Source organism: Mixophyes fleayi, chromosome 3 (genome assembly GCF_038048845.1).
Source record: "Mixophyes fleayi isolate aMixFle1 chromosome 3, aMixFle1.hap1, whole genome shotgun sequence".
Taxonomy (NCBI): Eukaryota; Metazoa; Chordata; class Amphibia; order Anura; family Limnodynastidae; genus Mixophyes; species Mixophyes fleayi.
Window position 1 is genome coordinate 345,433,652 of NC_134404.1, and position 12,766 is coordinate 345,446,417.

General features: G+C 44.5%; 1 protein-coding gene across 1 annotated transcript in view; it reads left to right on the forward strand.

Moving 5' to 3' along the window:
* The window catches only part of GLP1R (glucagon like peptide 1 receptor), a 278,807-nt gene that overhangs the window by 242,016 nt on the left and 24,025 nt on the right, over positions 1 to 12,766 (forward strand). Inside the window, exon 10 of the mRNA XM_075204458.1 lies at positions 894 to 982. Coding sequence (XP_075060559.1) covers positions 894 to 982 — 89 coding nt within the window. The remainder of the gene's footprint in view (positions 1 to 893; positions 983 to 12,766) is intronic.

The following is a 12,766-nucleotide window of genomic DNA, read 5'->3' on the forward strand; positions in this document are numbered from 1 at the left end:
AACTGAGGGGGGGAGTGTGGGGACCAAGAAGATTGCAGCTAGTGATTATTCCTCCTGCTCAGACCACCAGGGCTGAGGAGGGGACTGTGTCGTGCAAGTTTAATATGTAGTCCCAGCTTTCCTTCCACTGTAAGGAAGGTCCTTTCTACAAGATTATATCTGTTATATTTATGCTGATTCAGAGTCCGGGACATTTAATAATTGTAGAACAAAATGTAAGACACACACAGCAGACAGACATTTTTGGCGCTGGGCCTATAATCGGCCTATTTACTGAACTCATAGCTACCAACTTTCCCTAATTTCCAGTTGCGGTCCCTGGAAACTTTTGTCCCTAAAAATGTCCCTATTTTTCAATATTGACCAAATGCATAACACGGTTTCTTTTTTTCCTGCCATTTTAAATCAGTTATTTCCATCTATTCTCTGTCTCTGGGACTTCTAATTGTATATCTAATAGCGAGGAGTATTTAAAATGCAACATGTATGTTATAATCAAGTTGAAGCTGCATTGTATGACGGGGTTGAAGTCTTTATCAAGAAGAACAATGGTGGCAAAAATTTCCTAGAATTATTACACAATGTTGCCGGCTGTAAGGCTGCATTCTGATTAATATTATATTTAGCCCACAATCAGCCAAAGGCATCAAACGCAAATATTTGGTCAAATGTACAATCGGTGAAGAAGGAGTTAATGTTATTTCAACTGCTAAATATTATTTTGTAGATGTCCCTGAGGCAGAAGAGGCAGAACTAGTAACAGCAGCGGGCATGCAGCAGAGGATTCTGGGTATTAATAGTATGACTTGCGCATAATCAGGCAGTAATGTGTCACAGAGGTAGCGGGCGCTGGAAACCAATGGATGACGTGATAATACTTTGTGTTTACACAGGTGAATTTTGTGATCTTCATACGGGTGATCTGTATCATTATCTCTAAGCTACAGGCAAACCTGATGTGTAGAACAGACACCAAGTGCAGGTAGGTTCTCTTTCTGTCCTGGTTACATTTGTACCCATTGTCTGTTCACACTGGAGGCGGCCATTTTATTCCTTGAACCAATGTTCATCAGACTGCAGCCTATTAATCATTCTCTGGGAGATGTGGGGCCATTATGTACAGAAGGGATTGTCGTGACTCAATTGCCCTATTTGCATCATTAAGTGGTATGATAATGCCAATTGCGTCACCTCTACCCCGCCTCTCATATTCACTCAGGTGGGCGGGGCTTGATGACAATCACAGCCAGTCCCTGGCAACATTGCAGGCAGACAAATGCCAAATTGCCTGCTCCCTTGGATGTCTGAGGAGCAGCTGTGCTATTAACTCACCTGGAACCAATGACATCAAAATGACAAAATATAACATTCACGTTGTCATATGCTGGCTATTTACTACTGGTAAAACTGCCAATGCATTTTTGTGAATTAATTCATAGTATTAGCTTGGTGTGGCTCAGATGCATATGTCCAGCCATGGGTTCAAATCTTAAGGGGTGGCTACATTACCTTATCTCTTTGATTTAGTTTATAAACTCTTCTGCTCTGCCCATGTGGGTTTTATGGATAGAGAGTTTCAGACACTATTTACGCCCAGTACAAATTTATGGCACAACTCGTAAAAGCTGAAGCCTTTGAAATCTCTCTTTAAGGTTACATCAATATCAGCTATCTCAGAACATCTCAACTGTGGGGATAGAACAGCTGGAATAAGTGTGAATGAAGGGAAATAAGGACACAGGAAAATATAATATTTTTTCAGATGTTATACTAAGTCATGTTTAGTATGCAAATGAAGTGCCATGGGGAAGTAATATCATCTTTGTTGGACATTCTTGTGAGAAGTTAGGCCAGTGCAAATAAAACCTGCCTTGAAAGGTGATTGCACAGAGGTCATAAACAACAAATTTGCATTTATGCAGGCTTTCTAGGTCTGACGTCACAGTGGCAGGGAGGCTTTGGACACCTGAACATGTTAAAATTATCCTGTAAACCTAACAGATTTGTTCACTTTTTTAGTCCATTTCATATTGAAAATTGTACCTTTATTCCTATTCCCCCACAGCCAGAAACTGGCCATTCATAAGTTTACCATTTCTGTGTTTATTCCTTTTTATTTTACAGAAAACTATTGTATTATAGTTTCTATGTCATTTTGTTGTTTTTGTTTTTCATCTTAAGCATTGCGAATGCATTTTTTCATATTAAATTACCCTTAATAAGTTCATACCTTTTTGTTCTTATGAATTCACATGCCAGACTTAGCTTGGTATTAGAATGCTACACAGTTGAAACAGAAGAGATCATTTGGATTATGATAACTCTAATGAAAGTATATTGCGATAGATTAGTTTAAAGGGAGATCCTAAGGCTTCCTGAGTAAAAGTGTCAGCTCTTCACAAAAAACCTTGGTGGTGCATAATTGGTAAGGCAAAGTTAGTTTGTGGGACAGACATGGAGAGATTTAATCATTTTTAAACAGACCAGATGGTTGTTTTTTTGATTAACCCTTTGTCATAAATGAGTCACGCATGCATAGGTGATTATTGGCTCATGACACACATGGCAAAACGGACTGTTGTAATAAGAGAATAATATAATATTTCAAGTTTTAGAACCTGTGTAAACATTAGGAACATAAAATCAGATATAAAGGGTTACAAAAATTAAGGAAGATCATGCTGTGATTTCTTGGCCATCTAGAATTTTAGGGTTATATTCTCTGTAATCCTTATATTAACAGAATTTATATGCCGGGAACAGCAGGAGGCCAGACTCTGTGCTGTTTCTAAATATTATCCTGCCAGATTTTTCCTTTGTTAAATTAGGAGCTTCCACTGCCCCCACATTACATAATATCACTAAAATACAGATGTATTAAGGGGTGTGTATACTTATATATTTGTCCCAACTACCCGAGAAATCCAGTCTGAGATGTGGGGTGAGGTTCACAGTTGCTGCATTAACACTTTTTTCCAGTAGGTGGCAGCCATGAGTTTACATACCTACATTTACTAATTACTAGACTGTGGTTTGTAGACTATTTTCTGCCGTTGATATTTATATGTTTGTGTTGAGAGTATAATTTATGTTTGCTATGAATATTTATGAAGGTTTTTAGGTTAAGAAAAGGAGAGGGAGGAAAGCAATCCACCCTAATATTATTTGCCCCTGATACACCTGGTACCAAGATTTTGGAAGTGACATTGAAATTGGCATTGCCGAGTCACCAGCCTGATAGGATGCACAGTACTGAAGGGGCAGAGTTTATACACCATGGTCACTACAGTGCCTTTTATGTCCAACAGACGCATTTGCTTTTAGCCATCAATAGAAATTACAACTTTCCACCTTGTGCAAGAAAAAGTTTTACTTAAACACTCAGCCAAAAACTAATACTTATAATAGCTCGGCTTTCCCAGACGCAAATGTCTCTTTTTGCATATGTTTGCAATTGACAAACACGCCCTTACTGTGCTCGGCGTACATTAAATCACCATGTCCTGCAGAATCACAGAAATCTGCAAGGGTGCCAATGCATGTATGTTCTAGGCAAACACAGTGCAAAATTACGCAAAACACACCTGGCATAGCACTCAGTCTCCATTAGCCCCAAAATCTGAAACTCAATATTACCTTGACCACACCATGCTAAATCAGATAACAAGTGTTCTCACCAACAAATGTTTCCAAAATCCTTTATATAAGGATTAGCTGGTAATTCAATATAAAAATGCCACTGAAATAATATGATTACAATTACAATTTAACATAAGTAATACAACTCCCTTAAAAGCTAAAATAACAACTTAGTAAAACCAAACAATACATTTAAATGTATTGATAAACAAGATGCCACAAGTCGATAGTAGCAGCACGGTCATATGAACTCAAAATAGCGGAACTAAATAAATATGTTGGATTATAATTAAATTTTATTGCATAATAGATATTATGTTTTCTTGTCCATAGTCAACTGATTGCTGTAAAGGTTATAAAGTGCATGACCAAATTAAGGTAAATACATTCTGGAAAACAGTTTATACCCTGGTAAAGCGGGTAATAACAGTGGCGCACGCAGGGGGGGGTTTCTGGTTCTCCAGAAACCCCTCCCCTCTGCGAACCAACGGTACTGTACAGCAGCCGCGGCGCTGTCAAAGAAGCGTCCACGGCAGTGCTGTATAGTACTTCTTGACAGCGCCGCGGCTGCTGTACATTTCAGACTCGCCGAAATGGAGCTGCGCTCTCTCTCGCTCTATTTCTTTGGGGGGAGGGGCGGAAACCCCCCATTCTAAATCTTGCGTTCGCCCCTGAATAACCCAGGAAGTGTGATGGAACACAGAAAGTATTTCAGAGACTTTTACGTTGAGTAATGAAATAATAAAGATTTGACCTTTCCTCTCTCAGGAAGCGATAATCACTTCTGATCCGAATACACTGAGCGGTCACCTCAGACCACCTATATATCTCTGTTTAGCTAAAACACCCGGGTTCTGGTATAAAAAACAATAGTACTGTTTATTGGTGAGATCACTTGTTCATCCGCTAAGTATTTGTTACCCGCTGTAACAAGTTTTGTTCAACATAACCGTGAAATACAGATTTAGGGCCTCATTCATTATAGAACACGAAATTTGAACAAAATACACGCACTGTATTCAAGTACAAGTGGATCTCAAGAAAGGTTTCCATCTGATTATGGGTGTAAGTGTGCTCTAGCTGTACATTACTGGCCACATGTAGACACACAGAGCACACTGCAAGATACACACAGACAGATGTGCAACGTAAAGTCCCATCAGAACGCAGGCAAAACAAAAGACTTCATAAAATGTATCTCATAATACTATAATCATTAATAAAATATATAGGAAAAAATGTATTGTTTTTTTATTTTTTTCATTAAATAAATAAATCCTGAAGTTCTAAATGGAAACTGTACATAAAGTGCATTTTTACAGTGTCTTTGACTTGCACACACATGTTGTGGCGTACATACGTGTCAGTCATCACTATCAGTCGGCACTTACACGTGGACTGTAGCTGCTGCCAGTGATACGGATAAAAATATGTACCTGAGAGATGCCCAGGACTTGAATTGGCCGCATCTGTGTAGACACGCCATCAGTGTACATTGCTTCTGTGCAGACACGCCATCAGTGTACATTGCGTCTGTGCAGACACGCCATCAGTGTACATTGCGTCTGTGTAGACACGCCATCAGTGTACATTGCTTCTGTGTAGACACGCCATCAGTGTACATTGCTTCTGTGCAGACACGCCATCAGTGTACATTGTGTCTGTGCAGACACGCCATCAGTGTACATTGCTTCTGTGTAGACACGCCATCAGTGTACATTGCTTCTGTGTAGACACGCCATCAGTGTACATTGCTTCTGTGTAGACACGCCATCAGTGTACATTGCTTCTGTGCAGACACGCCATCAGTGTACATTGCTTCTGTGTAGACACGCCATCAGTGTACATTGCGTCTGTGTAGACACGCCATCAGTGTACATTGCTTCTGTGTAGACACGCCATCAGTGTACATTGCTTCTGTGTAGACACGCCATCAGTGTACATTGCTTCTGTGTAGACACGCTATCAGTGTACATTGCTTCTGTGCAGACACGCCATCAGTGTACATTGCGTCTGTGTAGACACGCCATCAGTATACATTGCGTCTGTGTAGACACGCCATCAGTGTACATTGCGTCTGTGTAGACACGCTATCAGTGTACATTGCTTCTGTGCAGACACGCCATCAGTGTACATTGCGTCTGTGTAGACACGCTATCAGTGTACATTGCTTCTGTGTAGACACGCCATCAGTGTACATTGCGTCTGTGTAGACACGCCATCAGTGTACATTGCGTCTGTGTAGACACGCCATCAGTATACATTGCGTCTGTGTAGACACGCTATCAGTGTACATTGCGTCTGTGTAGACACGCCATCAGTGTACATTGCGTCTGTGTAGACACGCCATCAGTGTACATTGCGTCTGTGTAGACACGCCATCAGTGTACATTGCTTCTGTGTAGACACGCTATCAGTGTACATTGCTTCTGTGTAGACACGCCATCAGTGTACATTGCTTCTGTGTAGACACGCTATCAGTGTACATTGCTTCTGTGTAGACACGCCATCAGTGTACATTGCGTCTGTGTAGACACGCTATCAGTGTACATTGCTTCTGTGTAGACACGCCATCAGTGTACATTGCTTCTGTGTAGACACGCTATCAGTGTACATTGCTTCTGTGTAGACACGCCATCAGTGTACATTGCTTCTGTGTAGACACGCTATCAGTGTACATTGCTTCTGTGTAGACACGCCATCAGTGTACATTGCTTCTGTGTAGACACGCTATCAGTGTACATTGCTTCTGTGTAGACACGCCATCAGTGTACATTGCGTCTGTGTAGACACGCTATCAGTGTACATTGCTTCTGTGTAGACACGCCATCAGTGTACATTGCGTCTGTGTAGACACGCTATCAGTGTACATTGCTTCTGTGTAGACACGCCATCAGTGTACATTGCGTCTGTGTAGACACGCTATCAGTGTACATTGCGTCTGTGTAGACACGCCATCAGTGTACATTGCGTCTGTGTAGACACGCCATCAGTGTACATTGCGTCTGTGTAGACACGCTATCAGTGTACATTGCTTCTGTGTAGACACGCCATCAGTGTACATTGCTTCTGTGTAGACACGCTATCAGTGTACATTGCTTCTGTGTAGACACGCCATCAGTGTACATTGCTTCTGTGTAGACACGCTATCAGTGTACATTGCTTCTGTGTAGACACGCCATCAGTGTACATTGTGTCTGTGTAGACACGCTATCAGTGTACATTGCTTCTGTGTAGACACGCCATCAGTGTACATTGCGTCTGTGTAGACACGCTATCAGTGTACATTGCTTCTGTGTAGACACGCTATCAGTGTACATTGCTTCTGTGTAGACACGCCATCAGTGTACATTGCGTCTGTGTAGACACGCCATCAGTGTACATTGCGTCTGTGTAGACACGCCATCAGTGTACATTGCGTCTGTGTAGACACGCCATCAGTGTTCATTGCGTCTGTGTAGACACGCCATCAGTGTGCAGACACGCCATCAGTGTACATTGCTTCTGTGCAGACACGCCATCAGTGTACATTGCTTCTGTGCAGACACGCCATCAGTGTACATTGCTTCTGTGTAGACACGCTATCAGTGTACATTGCTTCTGTGTAGACACGCCATCAGTGTACATTGCGTCTGTGTAGACACGCTATCAGTGTACATTGCTTCTGTGTAGACACGCCATCAGTGTACATTGCGTCTGTGTAGACACGCTATCAGTGTACATTGCTTCTGTGTAGACACGCCATCAGTGTACATTGCGTCTGTGTAGACACGCTATCAGTGTACATTGCGTCTGTGTAGACACACCATCAGTGTACATTGCGTCTGTGTAGACACGCCATCAGTGTTCATTGCGTCTGTGTAGACACGCCATCAGTGTGCAGACACGCCATCAGTGTACATTGCTTCTGTGCAGACACGCCATCAGTGTACATTGCTTCTGTGTAGACACGCCATCAGTGTACATTGCTTCTGTGCAGACACGCCATCAGTGTACATTGCTTCTGTGCAGACACGCCATCAGTGTACATTGCTTCTGTGCAGACACGCCATCAGTGTACATTGCTTCTGTGTGGACACGCCATCAGTGTTCATTGCTTCTGTGCAGACACGCCATTAGTGTACATTGCGTCTGTGCAGACACGCCATCAGTGTACATTGCTTCTGTGTAGACACGCCATCAGTGTACATTGCTTCTGTGTAGACACGCCATCAGTGTACATTGCTTCTGTGCAGACACGCCATCAGTATACATTGCTTCTGTGTGGACACGCTATCAGTGTACATTGCTTCTGTGTAGACACGCCATCAGTGTACATTGCTTCTGTGCAGACACGCCATCAGTGTACATTGCGTCTGTGTAGACACGCCATCAGTGTACATTGCTTCTGTGTAGACACGCCATCAGTGTACATTGCTTCTGTGTAGACACGCCATCAGTGTACATTGCTTCTGTGTAGACACGCCATCAGTGTACATTGCTTCTGTGTAGACACGCCATCAGTGTACATTGCTTCTGTGTAGACACGCCATCAGTGTACATTGCTTCTGTGCAGACACGCCATCAGTATACATTGCTTCTGTGTGGACACGCCATCAGTGTACATTGCTTCTGTGTAGACACGCCATCAGTGTACATTGCTTCTGTGCAGACACGCCATCAGTATACATTGCTTCTGTGTGGACACGCTATCAGTGTACATTGCGTCTGTGTAGACACGCCATCAGTGTACATTGCTTCTGTGTAGACACGCCATCAGTGTACATTGCTTCTGTGTAGACACGCCATCAGTGTACATTGCTTCTGTGTAGACACGCCATCAGTGTACATTGCTTCTGTGTAGACACGCCATCAGTGTACATTGCTTCTGTGCAGACACGCCATCAGTATACATTGCTTCTGTGTGGACACGCTATCAGTGTACATTGCGTCTGTGTAGACACGCCATCAGTGTACATTGCTTCTGTGTAGACACGCCATCAGTGTACATTGCTTCTGTGTAGACACGCCATCAGTGTACATTGCTTCTGTGTAGACACGCCATCAGTGTACATTGCTTCTGTGCAGACACGCCATCAGTTTACATTGCGTCTGTGTAGACACGCCATCAGTTTACATTGCGTCTGTGCAGACACGCCATCAGTGTACATTGCTTCTGTGCAGACACGCCATCAGTGTACATTGCGTCTGTGCAGACACGCCATCAGTGTACATTGCTTCTGTGCAGACACGCCATCAGTGTACATTGCTTCTGTGCAGACACGCCATCAGTGTACATTGCGTCTGTGCAGACACGCCATCAGTGTACATTGCTTCTGTGTAGACACGCCATCAGTGTACATTGCTTCTGTGTAGACACGCCATCAGTGTACATTGCTTCTGTGTAGACACGCCATCAGTGTACATTGCTTCTGTGTGGACACGCCATCAGTGTACATTGCTTCTGTGTGGACACGCCATCAGTGTACATTGCGTCTGTGCGGACACGCCATCAGTGTACATTGCTTCTGTGCAGACACGCCATCAGTGTACATTGCTTCTGTGCAGACACGCCATCAGTGTACATTGCTTCTGTGCAGACACGCCATCAGTGTACATTGCTTCTGTGTAGACACGCCATCAGTGTACATTGCGTCTGTGTAGACACGCCATCAGTGTACATTGCGTCTGTGTAGACACGCCATCAGTGTACATTGCGTCTGTGTAGACACGCCATCAGTGTACATTGCGTCTGTGTAGACACGCCATCAGTGTACATTGCGTCTGTGTAGACACGCCATCAGTGTACATTGCTTCTGTGTAGACACGCTATCAGTGTACATTGCTTCTGTTTAGACACGCCATCAGTGTACATTGCTTCTGTGTAGACACGCTATCAGTGTACATTGCTTCTGTGTAGACACGCCATCAGTGTACATTGCGTCTGTGTAGACACGCCATCAGTGTACATTGCTTCTGTGTAGACACGCTATCAGTGTACATTGCTTCTGTGTAGACACGCCATCAGTGTACATTGCTTCTGTGTAGACACGCTATCAGTGTACATTGCTTCTGTGTAGACACGCCATCAGTGTACATTGCGTCTGTGTAGACACGCTATCAGTGTACATTGCTTCTGTGTAGACATGCCATCAGTGTACATTGCGTCTGTGTAGACACGCCATCAGTGTACATTGCTTCTGTGTAGACACGCCATCAGTGTACATTGCGTCTGTGTAGACACGCCATCAGTGTACATTGCGTCTGTGTAGACACGCCATCAGTGTACATTGCGTCTGTGTAGACACGCCATCAGTGTTCATTGCGTCTGTGTAGACACGCCATCAGTGTACATTGCTTCTGTGTAGACACGCCATCAGTGTACATTGCGTCTGTGTAGACACGCTATCAGTGTACATTGCTTCTGTGTAGACATGCCATCAGTGTACATTGCGTCTGTGTAGACACGCCATCAGTGTACATTGCTTCTGTGTAGACACGCCATCAGTGTACATTGCTTCTGTGCAGACACGCCATCAGTGTACATTGCGTCTGTTTAGACACGCCATCAGTGTACATTGCTTCTGTGTAGACACGCTATCAGTGTACATTGCTTCTGTGTAGACACGCCATCAGTGTACATTGCGTCTGTGTAGACACGCTATCAGTGTACATTGCTTCTGTGTAGACACGCCATCAGTGTACATTGCTTCTGTGTAGACACGCTATCAGTGTACATTGCTTCTGTGTAGACACGCCATCAGTGTACATTGCTTCTGTGTAGACACGCTATCAGTGTACATTGCTTCTGTGTAGACACGCCATCAGTGTACATTGCGTCTGTGTAGACACGCTATCATTGTACATTGCTTCTGTGTAGACATGCCATCAGTGTACATTGCGTCTGTGTAGACACGCTATCAGTGTACATTGCTTCTGTGTAGACACGCCATCAGTGTACATTGCGTCTGTGTAGACACGCCATCAGTGTACATTGCGTCTGTGTAGACACGCCATCAGTGTACATTGCGTCTGTGTAGACACGCCATCAGTGTTCATTGCGTCTGTGTAGACACGCCATCAGTGTACATTGCTTCTGTGTAGACACGCCATCAGTGTACATTGCGTCTGTGTAGACACGCTATCAGTGTACATTGCTTCTGTGTAGACACGCCATCAGTGTACATTGCGTCTGTGTAGACACGCTATCAGTGTACATTGCTTCTGTGTAGACACGCCATCAGTGTACATTGCGTCTGTGTAGACACGCCATCAGTGTTCATTGCGTCTGTGTAGACACGCCATCAGTGTTCATTGCTTCTGTGTAGACACGCCATCAGTGTACATTGCTTCTGTGCAGACACGCCATCAGTGCACATTGCTTCTGTGTAGACACGCCATCAGTGTACATTGCTTCTGTGCAGACACGCCATCAGTGTACATTGCTTCTGTGCAGACACGCCATCAGTGTACATTGCTTCTGTGCAGACACGCCATCAGTGTACATTGCTTCTGTGCAGACACGCCATCAGTGTACATTGCTTCTGTGTAGACACGCCATCAGTGTACATTGCTTCTGTGGAGACACGCCATCAGTGTACATTGCTTCTGTGCAGACACGCCATCAGTGTACATTGCTTCTGTGCAGACACGCCATCAGTGTACATTGCTTCTGTGCAGACACGCCATCAGTGTACATTGCTTCTGTGCGGACACGCCATCAGTGTTCATTGCTTCTGTGCGGACACGCCATCAGTGTACATTGCGTCTGTGCGGACACGCCATCAGTGTACATTGCTTCTGTGCAGACACGCCATCAGTGTACATTGCTTCTGTGTAGACACGCCATCAGTGTACATTGCTTCTGTGCAGACACGCCATCAGTGTACATTGCGTCTGTGCAGACACGCCATCAGTGTACATTGCGTCTGTGTAGACACGCCATCAGTGTACATTGCGTCTGTGTAGACACGCCATCAGTGTACATTGCTTCTGTGTAGACACGCCATCAGTGTACATTGCTTCTGTGCAGACACGCCATCAGTGTACATTGCGTCTGTGTAGACACGCCATCAGTGTACATTGCTTCTGTGCAAACACGCCATCAGTGTACATTGCTTCTGTGCAGACACGCCATCAGTGTACATTGCTTCTGTGCAGACACGCCATCAGTGTACATTGCGTCTGTGCAGACACGCCATCAGTGTACATTGCTTCTGTGCAGACACGCCATCAGTGTACATTGCTTCTGTGCAGACACGCCATCAGTGTACATTGCGTCTGTGCAGACACGCCATCAGTGTACATTGCTTCTGTGCAGACACGCCATCAGTGTACATTGCTTCTGTGCAGACACGCCATCAGTATACATTGCTTCTGTGCAGACACGCCATCAGTGTACATTGCTTCTGTGCAGACACGCCATCAGTGTACATTGCTTCTGTGCGGACACGCCATCAGTGTACATTGCTTCTGTGCGGACACGCCATCAGTGTACATTGCTTCTGTGCGGACACGCCATCAGTGTACATTGCTTCTGTGCGGACACGCCATCAGTGTACATTGCTTCTGTGTAGACACGCCATCAGTGTACATTGCGTCTGTGCAGACACGCCATCAGTGTACATTGCTTCTGTGTAGACACGCCATCAGTGTACATTGCTTCTGTGCGGACACGCCATCAGTGTACATTGCTTCTGTGTAGACACGCCATCAGTGTACATTGCTTCTGTGTAGACACGCCATCAGTGTACATTGCGTCTGTGTAGACACGCCATCAGTGTACATTGCGTCTGTGCAGACACGCCATCAGTGTACATTGCTTCTGTGTAGACACGCCATCAGTGTACATTGCTTCTGTGTAGACACGCCATCAGTGTACATTGCTTCTGTGTAGCCACGCCATCAGTGTACATTGCTTCTGTGTGGACACGCCATCAGTGTACATTGCTTCTGTGTGGACACGCCATCAGTGTACATTGTCTAGGTTAGTCCTTTCTTTATCACCCCAATTTCCCCTTCAAATCATAGACAGAAGCGTTATCTGTATGCGGACATGAATTTCATGCTATCGCTCTCTCTGGCGTGAGTCCCCGTCCGGTGCATTGCGCAGAGCGTTCTTACCCACAATACGGGACTTAAATGGACT